The sequence below is a fragment of the Magallana gigas genome, chromosome 4 (assembly GCF_963853765.1).
Source record: "Magallana gigas chromosome 4, xbMagGiga1.1, whole genome shotgun sequence".
Classification (NCBI taxonomy): domain Eukaryota; kingdom Metazoa; phylum Mollusca; class Bivalvia; order Ostreida; family Ostreidae; genus Magallana; species Magallana gigas.
The window spans coordinates 8,111,198-8,124,460 of record NC_088856.1 but is presented as its reverse complement, the minus strand read 5'-3'; the positions used below and the strand labels follow the sequence as shown (position 1 = coordinate 8,124,460).

Here is a 13,263-nt window from a genome sequence, read left to right as displayed (position 1 = left end):
TCCCTGCCTGCGTAACGTTGAGTCCCTATATATGTGCAGGAGCGGTGATTAAAGTCTGCACTTGTAAATATTGGCAGCAATCAGGGCTATCCGATTCTATCCCGGGTACGGGCCCCCGGGGATCACAGGCAGTGACCCCCTTGCACGTTACAAACATACCTAGCTTTTCTTGGTTGACATTGTCTTTGTTATCAATTATTTTACTTTTCTGGTAATTGTACGAGTGAGGTGGCGGCTGTTTTTCTTTTTAATCCCGTCTCCGACTCTCCGTCTTAGTCCGTTTGCTCGACCCTTCGTCCCCATTTTTCAATGCTACGATTTCCTTTTGGCGGTCTATCATCTTATTTTCTTGTGTTTTAACTTTCTCCCGTAACATCTTCATCACATTTTTCACCTGTTCAAACTCATCCCGAGATATCGTATTGCAAGCAATATTTTCTGCAGCTGAAAACGAATTTAATGCTACAAATAATACAATGGCTGTTGAAATGTGCATATACAACATTTTGACGACGCCTGCTTTTAATTCCTATCTTTTGTTATCACCAAGATAATATTCGGCAGGTTAAAGATAATAAATCTTTAAAATGTATTCATTATAGCACGCTGTTCCACTCAGACATTGCAAGTCTATGTAAAATATTTTTGTTTCTCACTTCTAATGCGGATGAGTAATATTGTATATACGACTTCGTTTATGATAAATAGATATTTCAATCTGTGTCAAAAGTTTGTCTCTTTGACTTAATCTGAAATGTAATTTTAAAAAGTTGATTTTACTTTAATTGTCGGTCATTATGGGAGATCCACAAAAACTTATTTTAAGATCAAAAAGCCGTTGAACTAGTTTGTCAATGTTACTTGTTTAATTCTTTTAATTCATACTAACCACCTTGATATTTTATCATATTGAGATTAGGGAATTGTACTTAAAAATATACATAAATCATTGACAAAAATTTTTGAAATCAATAACTATTATCAGATTTTATATTGTCGAACTACTGATGTCATTGTAAAGTAGATTTAAGGAGACTAGCTTTGAGAATGTAATAATATATTTAACCAATCTGTTTTAAATTAGTTTGATTTAATAAAAAAAACTTTCGCACAGGTTCTAAAACAAAAAAAAATAGTTTAGTTATAATCAGTTGATGTTTTTTAATTTAATAAGATTGTGATAGGGTGATACTTTTTATAGTGGTCATACATATCCTTAATATTGAATTTTCAATTAACAATTCTATATAATTATAAGGGTTTTGTTTTTTTTTTAATTTTGTACCCGCGTTAGCGGGTTATGTAAATTTTTCTGCAATGATCGCTACCTTCATAACCCACAGTAAATCATCCAATAAAGCATTTTATTATTTAGATTAATATCTTTCTTTTTTACTAATAAATAAATTGATTATGAAAAGTTAGTAAATTCACTAAATTACTGATATTGTACATAAGTACGTAAGCTAGAAGAAATAGCCAAATCGTCTCCTGTGAGCCTTTAGTCGAGCATCATCATGATTATTTCGTGCAGTCCATGATTTTTCTTAGGTCGCTGTTGGCTTCAACCAATCGATAAACAGGGCGTGTCAATTTCAGACCTGTCGATTTCTTGTCAGTTTCAGCCGCTGTAGACTTCGACCAATTGATATACGGGGCTTGTAGATTTTAGTCTGTTTGTTTATATAGAGCTATGAATTAACTATAAGTTTCCGTAAGAAATAGAGGAAATAATATTTGATTGATGTAACTATTGATTTTATACTCACAATAACACCCCCATTACAATAACAAAAAAGTTCAGTTAAACTATTTTTATGAAGACTTAAAAAAACAAAAAATGATGTCTGAAAGAAGCATAGGCCGAAAATTTAATCCTATGATCCAGTTATATTTAATGTTTACTTAATGCGTCAAAACATGAATTAAAAACAAGAAGAGAGAGAGAGATTTGTTTTAAGCAATTTGAGATAAAGTGTACACAACCTTGACACAGGAAAGTGAATGCATGTTTTACCAAACATGAACAGACTGATATGTGATGTTGTGTGTATTTAAGTTTTGATTGAATATGAAATTTACAGGTACATAGGTAGGGAAACTAAGACATTCATTTAATCAATTTAGCAATTTTATATCCTACATATAATACACGTATGTTCAGCTCTTACCATTTCTTGTAATTTTTTTGTGTTACAATAGACCTCAACTGTCAATTTTACTATCCGTTTGGGTTTTTAACACACTGGACGGTGATCTTCTCAATATCTTTAACTTTGATTTAGCATCTCTATCAAAAACCAGAAATTATCTTCAATATTTTAACATTTACCCTCAATGTTTCGATTACGCGAACACTCAAATTTACAAAAATCAAATAAATATTACATGTTAATCACAATTCTCAGATACACGTCGAGCAATTTTTGTATTATACTCACAATCTGTCTCAAGGTCAGCATACACTTTCATACTAAAATTGACGTTCTTCAATAAGTTGGTTTTAGTGTTCGATTTGATCTGTATTAAGAATGCAAATTTGGTGTACTTGAATAGTATGGCGAAGGCAGCCCCAATGCAATGAAAAACGTAACAAAAAGGATGATGAACCATACACATGCATATATATACATGCACTGTTGCTATGAAATGAAAGTAACAATTTGTTCAAGAATGAAAATTGTAGATGGAACAAAATAGTTATAGCTTATCAATCATAAATGATAAACCCTTTCATGAAAGATGTTAAACACAACAGGATTTATATTGTACAATATGATCCAAATGTTGCAAAAAAGTTAAATTTTAAAAAAATACATATGGTTGGACTGATGTTTCATTATATAAAGCGAAAAAAGAATGAAACATCGATGAAAATATATCTGATATTGCTTTTTATCCTAATTTGGTCTGTCGCAATGATGTATCCAAACAAAATTGCACAGTCTGGGTCCTCATAATGTAGAAGGGAAACAAAGTCCATTTAAGTGTTAATGCGTGAAGAGTCCCGACCACTAAACTTAATCATGCTACAAAGTAACGGATCTATTGGGGTACCGTCATAGGTCACGTGATATATGTTTCCCAACCTGACCTTTGACTGAAATAACAGACATTTTTGTCGAACGAAACTGAAAATAGAAAAAATGGTTTATCTTGCACATGTCTTATATTTCTGAGATTGTTTAAAATTTAACACATTACAGATGTATTTTGATATATTTCAATTTCAATCTGACCTGTGATATTTGCTAGGGAGTAGCAAACAGATGGTATAAACAAAATTAGAATCACAACACAAACTGTCCTTGCTTCCAACATCATGACGATGTTTCTTTTTTATACTCCAGTTTGCATTTTGTCTCATTAGAATGTTTACCAATCAAGGTATGTAATTACAGTATTCAAGGATTATTCCATGTATTCTCTGCCTGATGCTGTTTTTATCATATATTAAGCCATGGTGTTCATTTATCAATATGTTTTTAAAACGAGCATTTTTGGATACTAATGATTTTCCCCTGAAACATCAAATGTATGTGGGCAATATTGCTTTTGTCAAATGGGTATCGACCTACCAGTTCCAATGTTAAGAATTGAAAATCTCATAAGTCAAGCAAATATTGGAGGTTTTTTCAATTAAGATCTTTTCTAAATTATGAAAAAAAATGTTTTAATATACAACATCACAAACATGATACTTTAATGTTTTCGTCATTTTCACCCAACAATTGACAGCTAAAAAATGGAAACATATGTTCTCTCTTGGTAGAACATTTTCAAACAAATGAAATTATCATTTCATTTTTTAATTCACATTGTGCGTACATTGTTTATAAACTGTACTGTAAAAGTGGTTTTTCACGCTGGTGGTTAAGTACGTGGATACGTGATTTACCACTCCAAAGTGTTTAATATTTTACCATAAGCGCGGGGGTAATTTACGCGGTTTTCAGCTTACCGTGTAATTAATGTAAATTTCCCCCACGTGTAAATTACCATTTTACAGTATTCATTCTACAAAAACTAATCAAAAAGGAAACCAATGGAACAACTGAGTACCGGTCAGACCTAACAGAAAGGAAACCCCAACTTAACCCTCGGTTTACTTTCTGGGTTTACTCTGGGTTTACTAGAGTGGACCCAGAGTAAACCCAGAGTGAACCCCAAGTAAACCCAGAGTGGACACAGAGAGTAAACCCCGATCAGAAGAATATTCTGAAAGCAGACGCTACATGTGTATTCGGAATATACAAGGGGCAGGTATCACAGGTAGTAGGATGATAAGATAAAATACAGGTCTGCCTCACACTTCAGTGCGTATAGTTGACTCCAAAAGCAATTCTTGAGTAAACCCAAAGTAAACCCCGAGTGGACCCAAATTTTCAAAACGTAAACCCAAAGTAAATCCATATAGTAAACCCGGGGTTTAGTTGGGGTTTACTATGGTGTTAGGTTGGGTCTGATCGTACTGTATGTTATAAGGCACAGGTATATAAAAAAATACCTTCACATTAATTTTGTCATTTCTGTTGCAGTAGTTCTTGAGAAAAATGTTTTAAGGCTTAATTTGTTTCTTTTTCCTTCATTTTTTAAAGATTATTTGTAATTAGAATAATTCATTTATTTCACCGGGGTTTTTTTTTCTATTCACTAATGATTTATTTTTGTGAATTTTGGAATTGAGTCAGTCGTTCTTGAAAACAATATATAAAGTTTACAGATATCGGCTTAGGCAAATAAATGGATGAACGCCATAAAATGAACAAAAGTGATTCAGTTAGTTTAATATGACAATGCCAATTTTCCAAAGAATTAATGTGATAAATCTTTCCTTTGTGCTTAATTAACGCGTTTAAGGCATATAGACTCTTATAAACTACTGTATCATACTAATTTTATATTTCATATTTTATATCATATTTTATATTTTATTCGTATTTCTTAAAAGTATAACTTTCTTGAGTTTTCCCCCGTTTTGATCTTTCATAAGTAATATGAATAAATAAAAATATATTCATTTTAACAGTCTTACAAATTAATGTCTTCACAATCGTGTGTTTTCATTAGATCTGTGGAATTTTTTTTACTCTGGTTACATCAATGTTTGTCGAGGTCTAATTTTCCTTTATTACTTTGCTGATTTGATTCACATGATTTTTATTTCATAGGGGCGCATATACAGGGTGTCCCAGAATATCTGATTCCTTTTGAAATTCATATAAATTTAAAAAAATGTTTGGCCAAACCCTGTAAATTGTAACTCAAATAAAAAGAAAAAAGTTAAATTTTTCAACAACAAAAAATTAAACAAAAACGTGCTTTTCATTGAATATTGATGTTAGAAAGTTGCATGGTATTTCTTTGGTTGAATTGAATTTTATTCAAGATTGGTCGAGCAAGAGAGCATTGAAACATCTTCTGTTTTAAACATTTATTTTCAAACACATATTCCAGATATAGTTACACGATAAATAGAAAAAATACCCTGGTAAAAAGAACTCAAAAAGTAAAATATTCTTAAAATAGTGAAAATATGATCCGTTCAAATGGGATGTTGGAATTTTACTCATTCAATTGACGTTGTCATTGATTAAAAAGAACGTCATGTTGACTTTGTAAACAATGCTCAGTTTGTGAAAAACTTATGAATGTTTGTTTTGCCTGAATGAAAATTTACTTCATAAACGTTTATGAAATAGTGTTTTTTAGATAAATGTAATCAAAAGTTATTTAAAGAGTAAATGGTATCAGATATTCTGGGACACACAGTACAATAAATAATGTCTACAAACACATAGGAATAAAATAATTAAGCCACAGTAGTTTATTCTCCAATTCCCAAATAGCTTACTGCAACATTTACTTCACAAGTCAAATAGATAATGACTTTGTGAAAATCAACAACGATAGTAACGACCAAGTAAAAGAAAATTGCATCCAGCTGCTAATGCTCCAAATTAAGTGCGTTGTAGTCATAAATTGAAGTCGTAAATTGAATTTTCGCAAACATCTGTTTCTGAAAATGTAAAATAAAAAGAATAAAGTAAATAACATCTGATAAGAAACTAAAAACTCGTGACATTTATGATACAATTTAATGCACATTAAATTTTTGATATATCATAGCTTACTTAAAACCAAATTGATATTATCGCTTTGGCATGAGAAAGTACTGTATATTTGGGGTTTTTCGCGTGTCACAAAATTTGCGAATATGGAGAGAATATGAAGCATTTTTAATTTGCGTCAGATTATCGCGAAAATCACCAGATATACGATATTCCTTTTACCATTAAACAATGTACAACAAGTCACAAAGTCATAACATAATTTTATTTTACATTAGACAATGACCAAAGAGGTAGTTTTTTCGAAACTTCATAAATATAAATGATAATGTACGCAATACTGCAAAACAGCTAATCACTTCAAATGGATTCTAAATGAATGCCAATTTTCTCTTATCAGATTCTATATTTAAAGATATGTTTCCATGGTACCTAGACACTCACCAGTTTCCCCCGTGTTTTTCTGTGCTAGGGTCTGTTGCCGACTTCTGTAGATTTTGATGCCGGTGATCAGAAGAACAACAAGAACCAGCCCTCCGCCACCACCACCCATAATGTAAGTAATCAGAGTCATCTCTACAATAAACACATGAACATGAACCAGGCCTCCGCCACCACCACCCATAATGTAAGTAATCAGAGTCATCTCTACAATAAACACATGAACATGAACCAGGCCCCCGCCACCACCACCCATAATGTAAGTAATCAGAGTCATCTCTACAATAAACACATGAACATGAACCAGGCCCCCGCCACCACCACCCATAATGGAAGTAATCAGAGTCATCTCTACAATAAACACATGAACATGAACCAGGCCCCCGCCCCCACCACCCATAATGTAAGTAATCAGAGTCATCTCTACAATAAACACATGAACATGAACCAGGCCCCCGCCCCCACCACCCATAATGTATGTAATCAGAGTCATCTCTACAATAAACACATGAACATGAACCAGGCCTCCGCCCCCACCACCCATAATGTAAGTGATCATAGTCATCTCTACAATAAACACATGAACCTGGCATGAAAATGCTTAAATTTGTATTTACATTGAAAAACTATCATAGCATCATTCTATATTATCAATACTTTGTACCATTCATGAAAATGCATTTAATTTGTATTCAAATTGGACACATATCATAGCATTGTAGTACTTAATATAATTGCTATAATTTGTAGTCAAATTTATTTTTTTTTTAATTATAGCCTTGAAGGCTCAAAACACAATAAGTTTCTTTTAACCATATGCAAAATATTTGATTGATATAAGTTCATATATTCTGAAATTTTACTAGAAATCGACGAATAAATATACTTTGTCATTAATGTATGTCATATGAAACTTTAATAGAGTAAAAAGTAAATGGCGAAAATTGTCTATTCATACGCTGAAAAAAATTGTTTTTTTTATCATTTGAAAACTTTATATATGTTAAGAATAAAATCAACTAATTTAAAAAAAAATAATACATAAATCAATACATCATTGCCATGTCTTTGTTAATGTAACAAAAACAAAGGATGCAAAAATTAGTACAAAAAAACAAAGCTGCTAACTAGTATTCTTTGGATTATTGCTTAAAATTTTATTGCGTGTGAATAAACCATGAGTTCTTTGACTTCAAAGAACTATATATGATAAGAGTTAAATTTGGCCCCACATAATTCGCCATTGTTTAAGTGTTTCGGGTAAAATAAAACGTTCACTAATTTTTTCGAAGAGTTGATATAAAATATATTTTTCATCTATTTATTTGATTTATTTGCACTCACGGGCAGTATATATATTGTCAGAAGTGACGCCATATCTATAATTCAATCAAAATCAGCCAAAAATTAAAATTGTTCTTATCTATTTACGAACGGGAAATATAGAGCGCATGCTTGAACAAGGAAAAATTTTTGTCACTTATTAGTCTTGGCTAGATACATCTCTGATTAAAATAATTTATTTGTTCAAGAATGCGCTCTATGTTTTCGGAAGGAAAAACTGCTTGAACACAAGCTGTTTTATGTTAAAAGTGCAGAAAATGGCGGGAAAAGGTTGTCTTTTCAATGTCATATTTCTAAATTGTGGGCACTTGAACCAAAATGAATATTATGTAAACACATCACATACATATCTGTACTAAGAAAACAAAGAATGATAGTAAAATGATGATGTTCATTTTAGGGGGCCATTTTAGGCCCTTATCATATATAGTCCTTTCAGCCTTATATGTTTCCTTTTTAGAAATTTTGAAGCATTTTAAGCAATAGATGGTTATAGCTTGTGTACAATAGTCATACCTTATAGAGTATATGAATTTTATTTTCTTTTAAAATCTTCAGATCTTATAGTTTGAAAACTTGAATCATTTTACAGACGAAATTGTTGGTCAGAACAAAAATCGGACACCTGAAAACGATACGTCTGCTTGTTGCTATTTATCAATGTGAACATTGTTTGGTCATCAATATACTTGTAATAATCTTACCAATTGTGATGACAATTGTTATATGAGAAAAATATACCTAACACTTTAACTTTGGTTGTGTTTTTTCTTCAATAAATACCTTCATACCAGAATGAACTTAAAAAGAAGTTAGTGTATTATTTAAATGATAACTAGTTCTTTCACCATCTTAAAGATGAGTAATTGCCAACGTATATTATTTTAGAGTCAAAATAAAACAATAACGTACTATTCTCAGTTTCAAATGCGTTAACTTTGAAAACAAATGACGCATTCCTTGACAGTACATCTGCAGTTATTGGTTCGATGTGGATCCTCAAATTCTTATCCTGACCATAGCAGACCCTAGTTGGCGGAGTACAGTTGTATTCCTATAGATATAATGTTTTACATATAACGCATTATCTTATTCATAATAGTCATATCAATATACACATATTGTCTTTGCATTTATTCGAACATTTAAAGCGTATTTTGATTTGCATAAATGATAAATGATAAAAGCATTCTTAGTTATAATAAGTGTACACTAGCATACATGAACCATAATCGCAGTGTTTAAGACACTCTTATATAAACGATAATATTAATTTGTAGAATACACGATCTTATATTCATGTAAATAAAAGTGGTATTTACCTGAGGGTCAGAACTGATTAAGCCAACTAACAATTCACAATCTGGATCAGAGTACACAAGTGTCTCCAGACAAAGTCGGTACCTCTTCAAATTCTGAGCATCCCTTCCCATGATTCCCATTACGTAACACAAGGAATCTATTTTCCCGCCACTATACGTCACAAACACCTCTGTCTCGCCGTCTATCCGGATATCCCCCTCACATCTGTACTCTTCAAATGCATCTAAATGATGGATAAATACAAATGATTCTGAGATACAAAATCATACATTCATAATCATAGAGAATAATTCTTGTTTTGTATATGTTTCAATACATATGATACAAAACATTTAAACATTCTGTAGACTAAACTACCTCTAGTAAAATATTTTTGTCATTCTAATAGTGCCAATAAATTGGATTAATAAAATTCTTCGGTAAATTTGAATAATATTACTGATTTTTTTTTAATTCCAATAAGTATCTCCTCATTTATTCGAATGCTTCTCATGATTGGGTATAAACACACTGTAGTGAAAAAAAATCAGATCCAGAATGTCGCAATTGAATATATGGACATTTTATAAATAAATAAAAAAAGTATTTAATCGGTCAATTGCTGAAAATTATATAAATATAATAAATAAGAATAAATGATTCTTTCAAAATACATCATTAGGTAAACATTACGGTCGGAGCGTAATCAAATCTATAATGATGTCCTTCTGGCTTTTTTGGATTTGATCAAGCCACAACTGCAATAACCACCTCATAGTACTCAAAGAAGATTCCTTATTCCTTAGATAAAACACACATATCACCCTGTAAATAAAGTCCGTAATGAAGTCGTCACCATACACATTCGGTATTATTCTGAAATGGATTTTTACATAGAGCAATTCTTACCAGATTTTTATAACAGCTCATTTTCAGGAAAAAGATAATTTATGCGACAAACTTACAGTGCATGCTGAAAATTTCACTGCTCCGGTGGACAATACAGAGAAACGTGACAGAAAAGAAAGCGACGCTTTCCATCTCTGTCTGTCTGCTATTACTATAGTAGGTACGACATATACCTTTCCTTTCATTAGACGTTTCTAAATTGCTTTTTTCAGTGTTTTCATAATTTGTTATTACCAGATAATGAAAGAGTCTTCCACGTGTTGGTAGCTTGCGGGTGTAGAGAAAACAATATTAAAGAACAGGATAACAACCTTTGTTTCTCATCAGATATAGTAATCATCATTGTTTAATTTATTGGTGTTCAGCTTTCATTCAAAACCTAAATGACAATTTATAGTGAAATTGAATATTTTCCTCGCCAAATACTTAGAATTGTCGTATCTTTGGTTTTAAGATTTTGAAACAAATTCATGGCCACTGTTTGTCATTATCGTCACTCACAACTACATGTGGTATATATGCCATTCAATGATGATGACTAGATAAAAACAAACATTCAGAAAACCCGCGGTGAAGTCATCAAATATGTTTTATACCTCTTAAGTGATATTTTCAGATGGTGAAATTTAATCAGGACTATCTGGATTCGGAAAATGTTTCTACACATACATAAGTTGTATAAATAATAGTACTTTAACAACGTGTTGTGTAAATGATAATACTTAACAACGTGTTTGCTTAGAATCAATAATAATTTATATTGCTTGTAACCTGATTTGCCTTATCCAGGAATCAAGACACTAACACGGATTACCAGTTAACTACATATCTAGTGGAGAGTCGGCGTGGTGGTCTACAAGCATTTAACTGCTCCTTTCCTCGTCACAAAATTTACCATTAGATCTGTGTGTATGTGTATTTTAAAAATTTGTAAACTTTTTATAAGCTATAAACACGTACTGAGTTTATAAGCAGTCAATTTTCAAATTTAAATGGTAATGTGTTCCTTAATCTAAATGAAGGAGTCTTCTTTTTAATCATAATTACAGTGTCTAAAAATAGCCACGGCCATTCTTTAATTTATCATAAAACTAACATACGTGGTCTTTCCTGTATGACGAGGATATCGTGTTGTACATCAATTAGTTCGCGTTTCTTATCGTTTGGCAAGTAAAATGGCAGTTGCTTCATTTCTCCTTCCCGTCTCAGTCTCTTTATCGTTCGTCTGTAAGCTCGATCCTTCTTCCATGGTTTCAATACCTCGATTTCATTTTAGGTCTATAAATCTGGCTTCTTTAAACCGTCTTTAAACCTCCTCCTGTTACATTTTTATAACATTCACCATATATCCAAAGTCGTCCTATAATATCGTAATGTGCGCATTTTTTCTTCAGCGGAAAACTAATTTAATGCTACACAAAAGACAAAAAATATTGAAATGTGCATTGACGACATTTTGAGGACGTCTGTTTATTAACTTTATCTCTCATTATCACAAAATTAAACCGCAGATCTTATAAAGATGCAGACATTTCGGAAATGTTTTTATTTTTTCTCATATCGTATTTCATATTCATGTGAAAAATCTAAGTATATCTAGTTCTGATAAATATTTTTCTATTAATTATCTTGCTTACATTGGATATAAATATAGTTCAAACTGTTGCAGAGGTTTGTTATCATTGTCATCATAACTCTACAGTGTATACTCTGTCCCAATATACCCTCGATTCACATTTTGCTTCATAACTCACTAATTATCAATGCCTGAGTGATCTAACAATGTTCGTTTAAAAGTGTATAAAACATTCTCCTTTCAAACATATGACAAACGTGTAAGTCTATAGTTTAGAATAGTGAAAGTGAAAAATATCCTGCCACATAATTTGCCTTGACATATATTTAAAAGTTATACATTAACAGCGTATTCAGCCAGGATCAATAAACACTTTGTTCTGTATCCCAGTTTGTTTGTTGAAGAAAATGCAGTAACGGGGTACTCACGTAACTAAAATTCCTTATATTTACATTTTCAATGTGTCTTTATCTGTTATAACACTACGAACCTAGTCTGTAATGTACAATTTGATACAGCTCATCGATTAATATTTCGATATGTAATCGGGCACTTACTGAAAACTATAAAAATATTAGTAATAAGGAATAACTCTTTGAATATAATGAGATGATTAAATGCGCCGATGCGATCAAATCTATCATAAAACTGTTCAGGCTTTGTTGGACTCGATCATACCGACACTATTAAATCACTTCATAATACTCAAAGAATAATTTCTTATTTTTTTATTAGAACTTAATCGAGGCTTGTGCAGGAAAGTGTCCCTTAAATTAATCACAATATTAAGATCATAATTTTAACTTACTTAAGGTGGAATAACACACCTGGAAAAAGTCACTCAAATTGACAGTGAATTTTTTAATTATGAAAGATATGATAATAAATAAAATGTCCATATGTCAAATAAGCGAAAAAATTTGCAGTTTGGGGATAAAAAATGAATCTCAAAAAATTCAATTCAGTAAGTATCAGCAAAAGGCCCTGTCGGATTCAAATGTGCGGAACACAAGGCTGACACTTTATTCACTCGGCTATGGAGTAATTTACATCTTACTGTCGATAAAATCCTTTTAATATAACAAAATGTCGTTTCAATCATAAGTCAGCCATTTTGTGACGATGTCTTATTCCACCTTAATAGTTAATATGGAAATCTGCAACATTTAGAAGGCTATAAAGAGCAACATGGAGATCGTTGATATATTCATTCATATAACATAAGAATAAAGAATAAAAACTGTGCCGGTTAATTATGCCATTGCCAAGGTGTCATTTTTGCACCCGTCTTAGATGCATTCTTTCGAATAATTCATGTATGCCGTATGATAGACCATTGCTTCATGAGTTTATATCCACCTTTGTTATCATTGTATCTCACCTGTTGGATATTTACCTTTCAAAACTAAATTTTTACAGGAAAAAAATTTCCATAGGAAAATAAATACCCTTATGGGAAATTTGATATTTCCTATCGGTATGCAAGGACTTCCGAGAGTAATTTAAATTCCGATAAGATTTGATCAAATCTGATGGAATAACTTAATTTCCTATAAAAAAAAAACTCACCTGTGTCAAGTTCCTATAAATATCTTAATATAAATATAATTCCTAAATGAG

At 31.5% G+C, this 13,263-nt stretch overlaps 1 protein-coding gene across 1 annotated transcript; it reads right to left on the bottom strand.

Moving 5' to 3' along the window:
- Positions 1 to 5,546: 5,546 nt before the first annotated feature.
- On the bottom strand, positions 5,547 to 10,250 carry LOC136275005 (uncharacterized). Its single transcript, XM_066083242.1, has 5 exons — positions 10,124 to 10,250; positions 9,179 to 9,402; positions 8,769 to 8,910; positions 6,516 to 6,647; positions 5,547 to 6,019 (listed from the first exon to the last, which is right to left on the bottom strand). The coding sequence occupies exons 1-5, from the start codon at positions 10,197 to 10,199 to the stop codon at positions 5,976 to 5,978; spliced, it is 618 nt and encodes a 205-aa protein (XP_065939314.1). The 5' UTR covers positions 10,200 to 10,250; the 3' UTR covers positions 5,547 to 5,975.
- Between the last annotated feature and the right edge of the window lie 3,013 nt (positions 10,251 to 13,263).

Bases quoted from the DNA above. Each gene is read 5' to 3' on its own strand.
- LOC136275005 (XM_066083242.1), bottom strand. From the start codon at position 10,199: ATGGAAAGCGTCGCTTTCTTTTCTGTCACGTTTCTCTGTATTGTCCAC. The intron at 9,403-10,123 runs GTAAGTTTGTCG...TCCATCATTTAG, and splicing joins TGAAATTTTCAGCATGCACT to ATGCATTTGAAGAGTACAGA. The intron at 6,020-6,515 runs GTGAGTGTCTAG...TTACATTTTCAG, and splicing joins GAAAAACACGGGGGAAACTG to AAACAGATGTTTGCGAAAAT.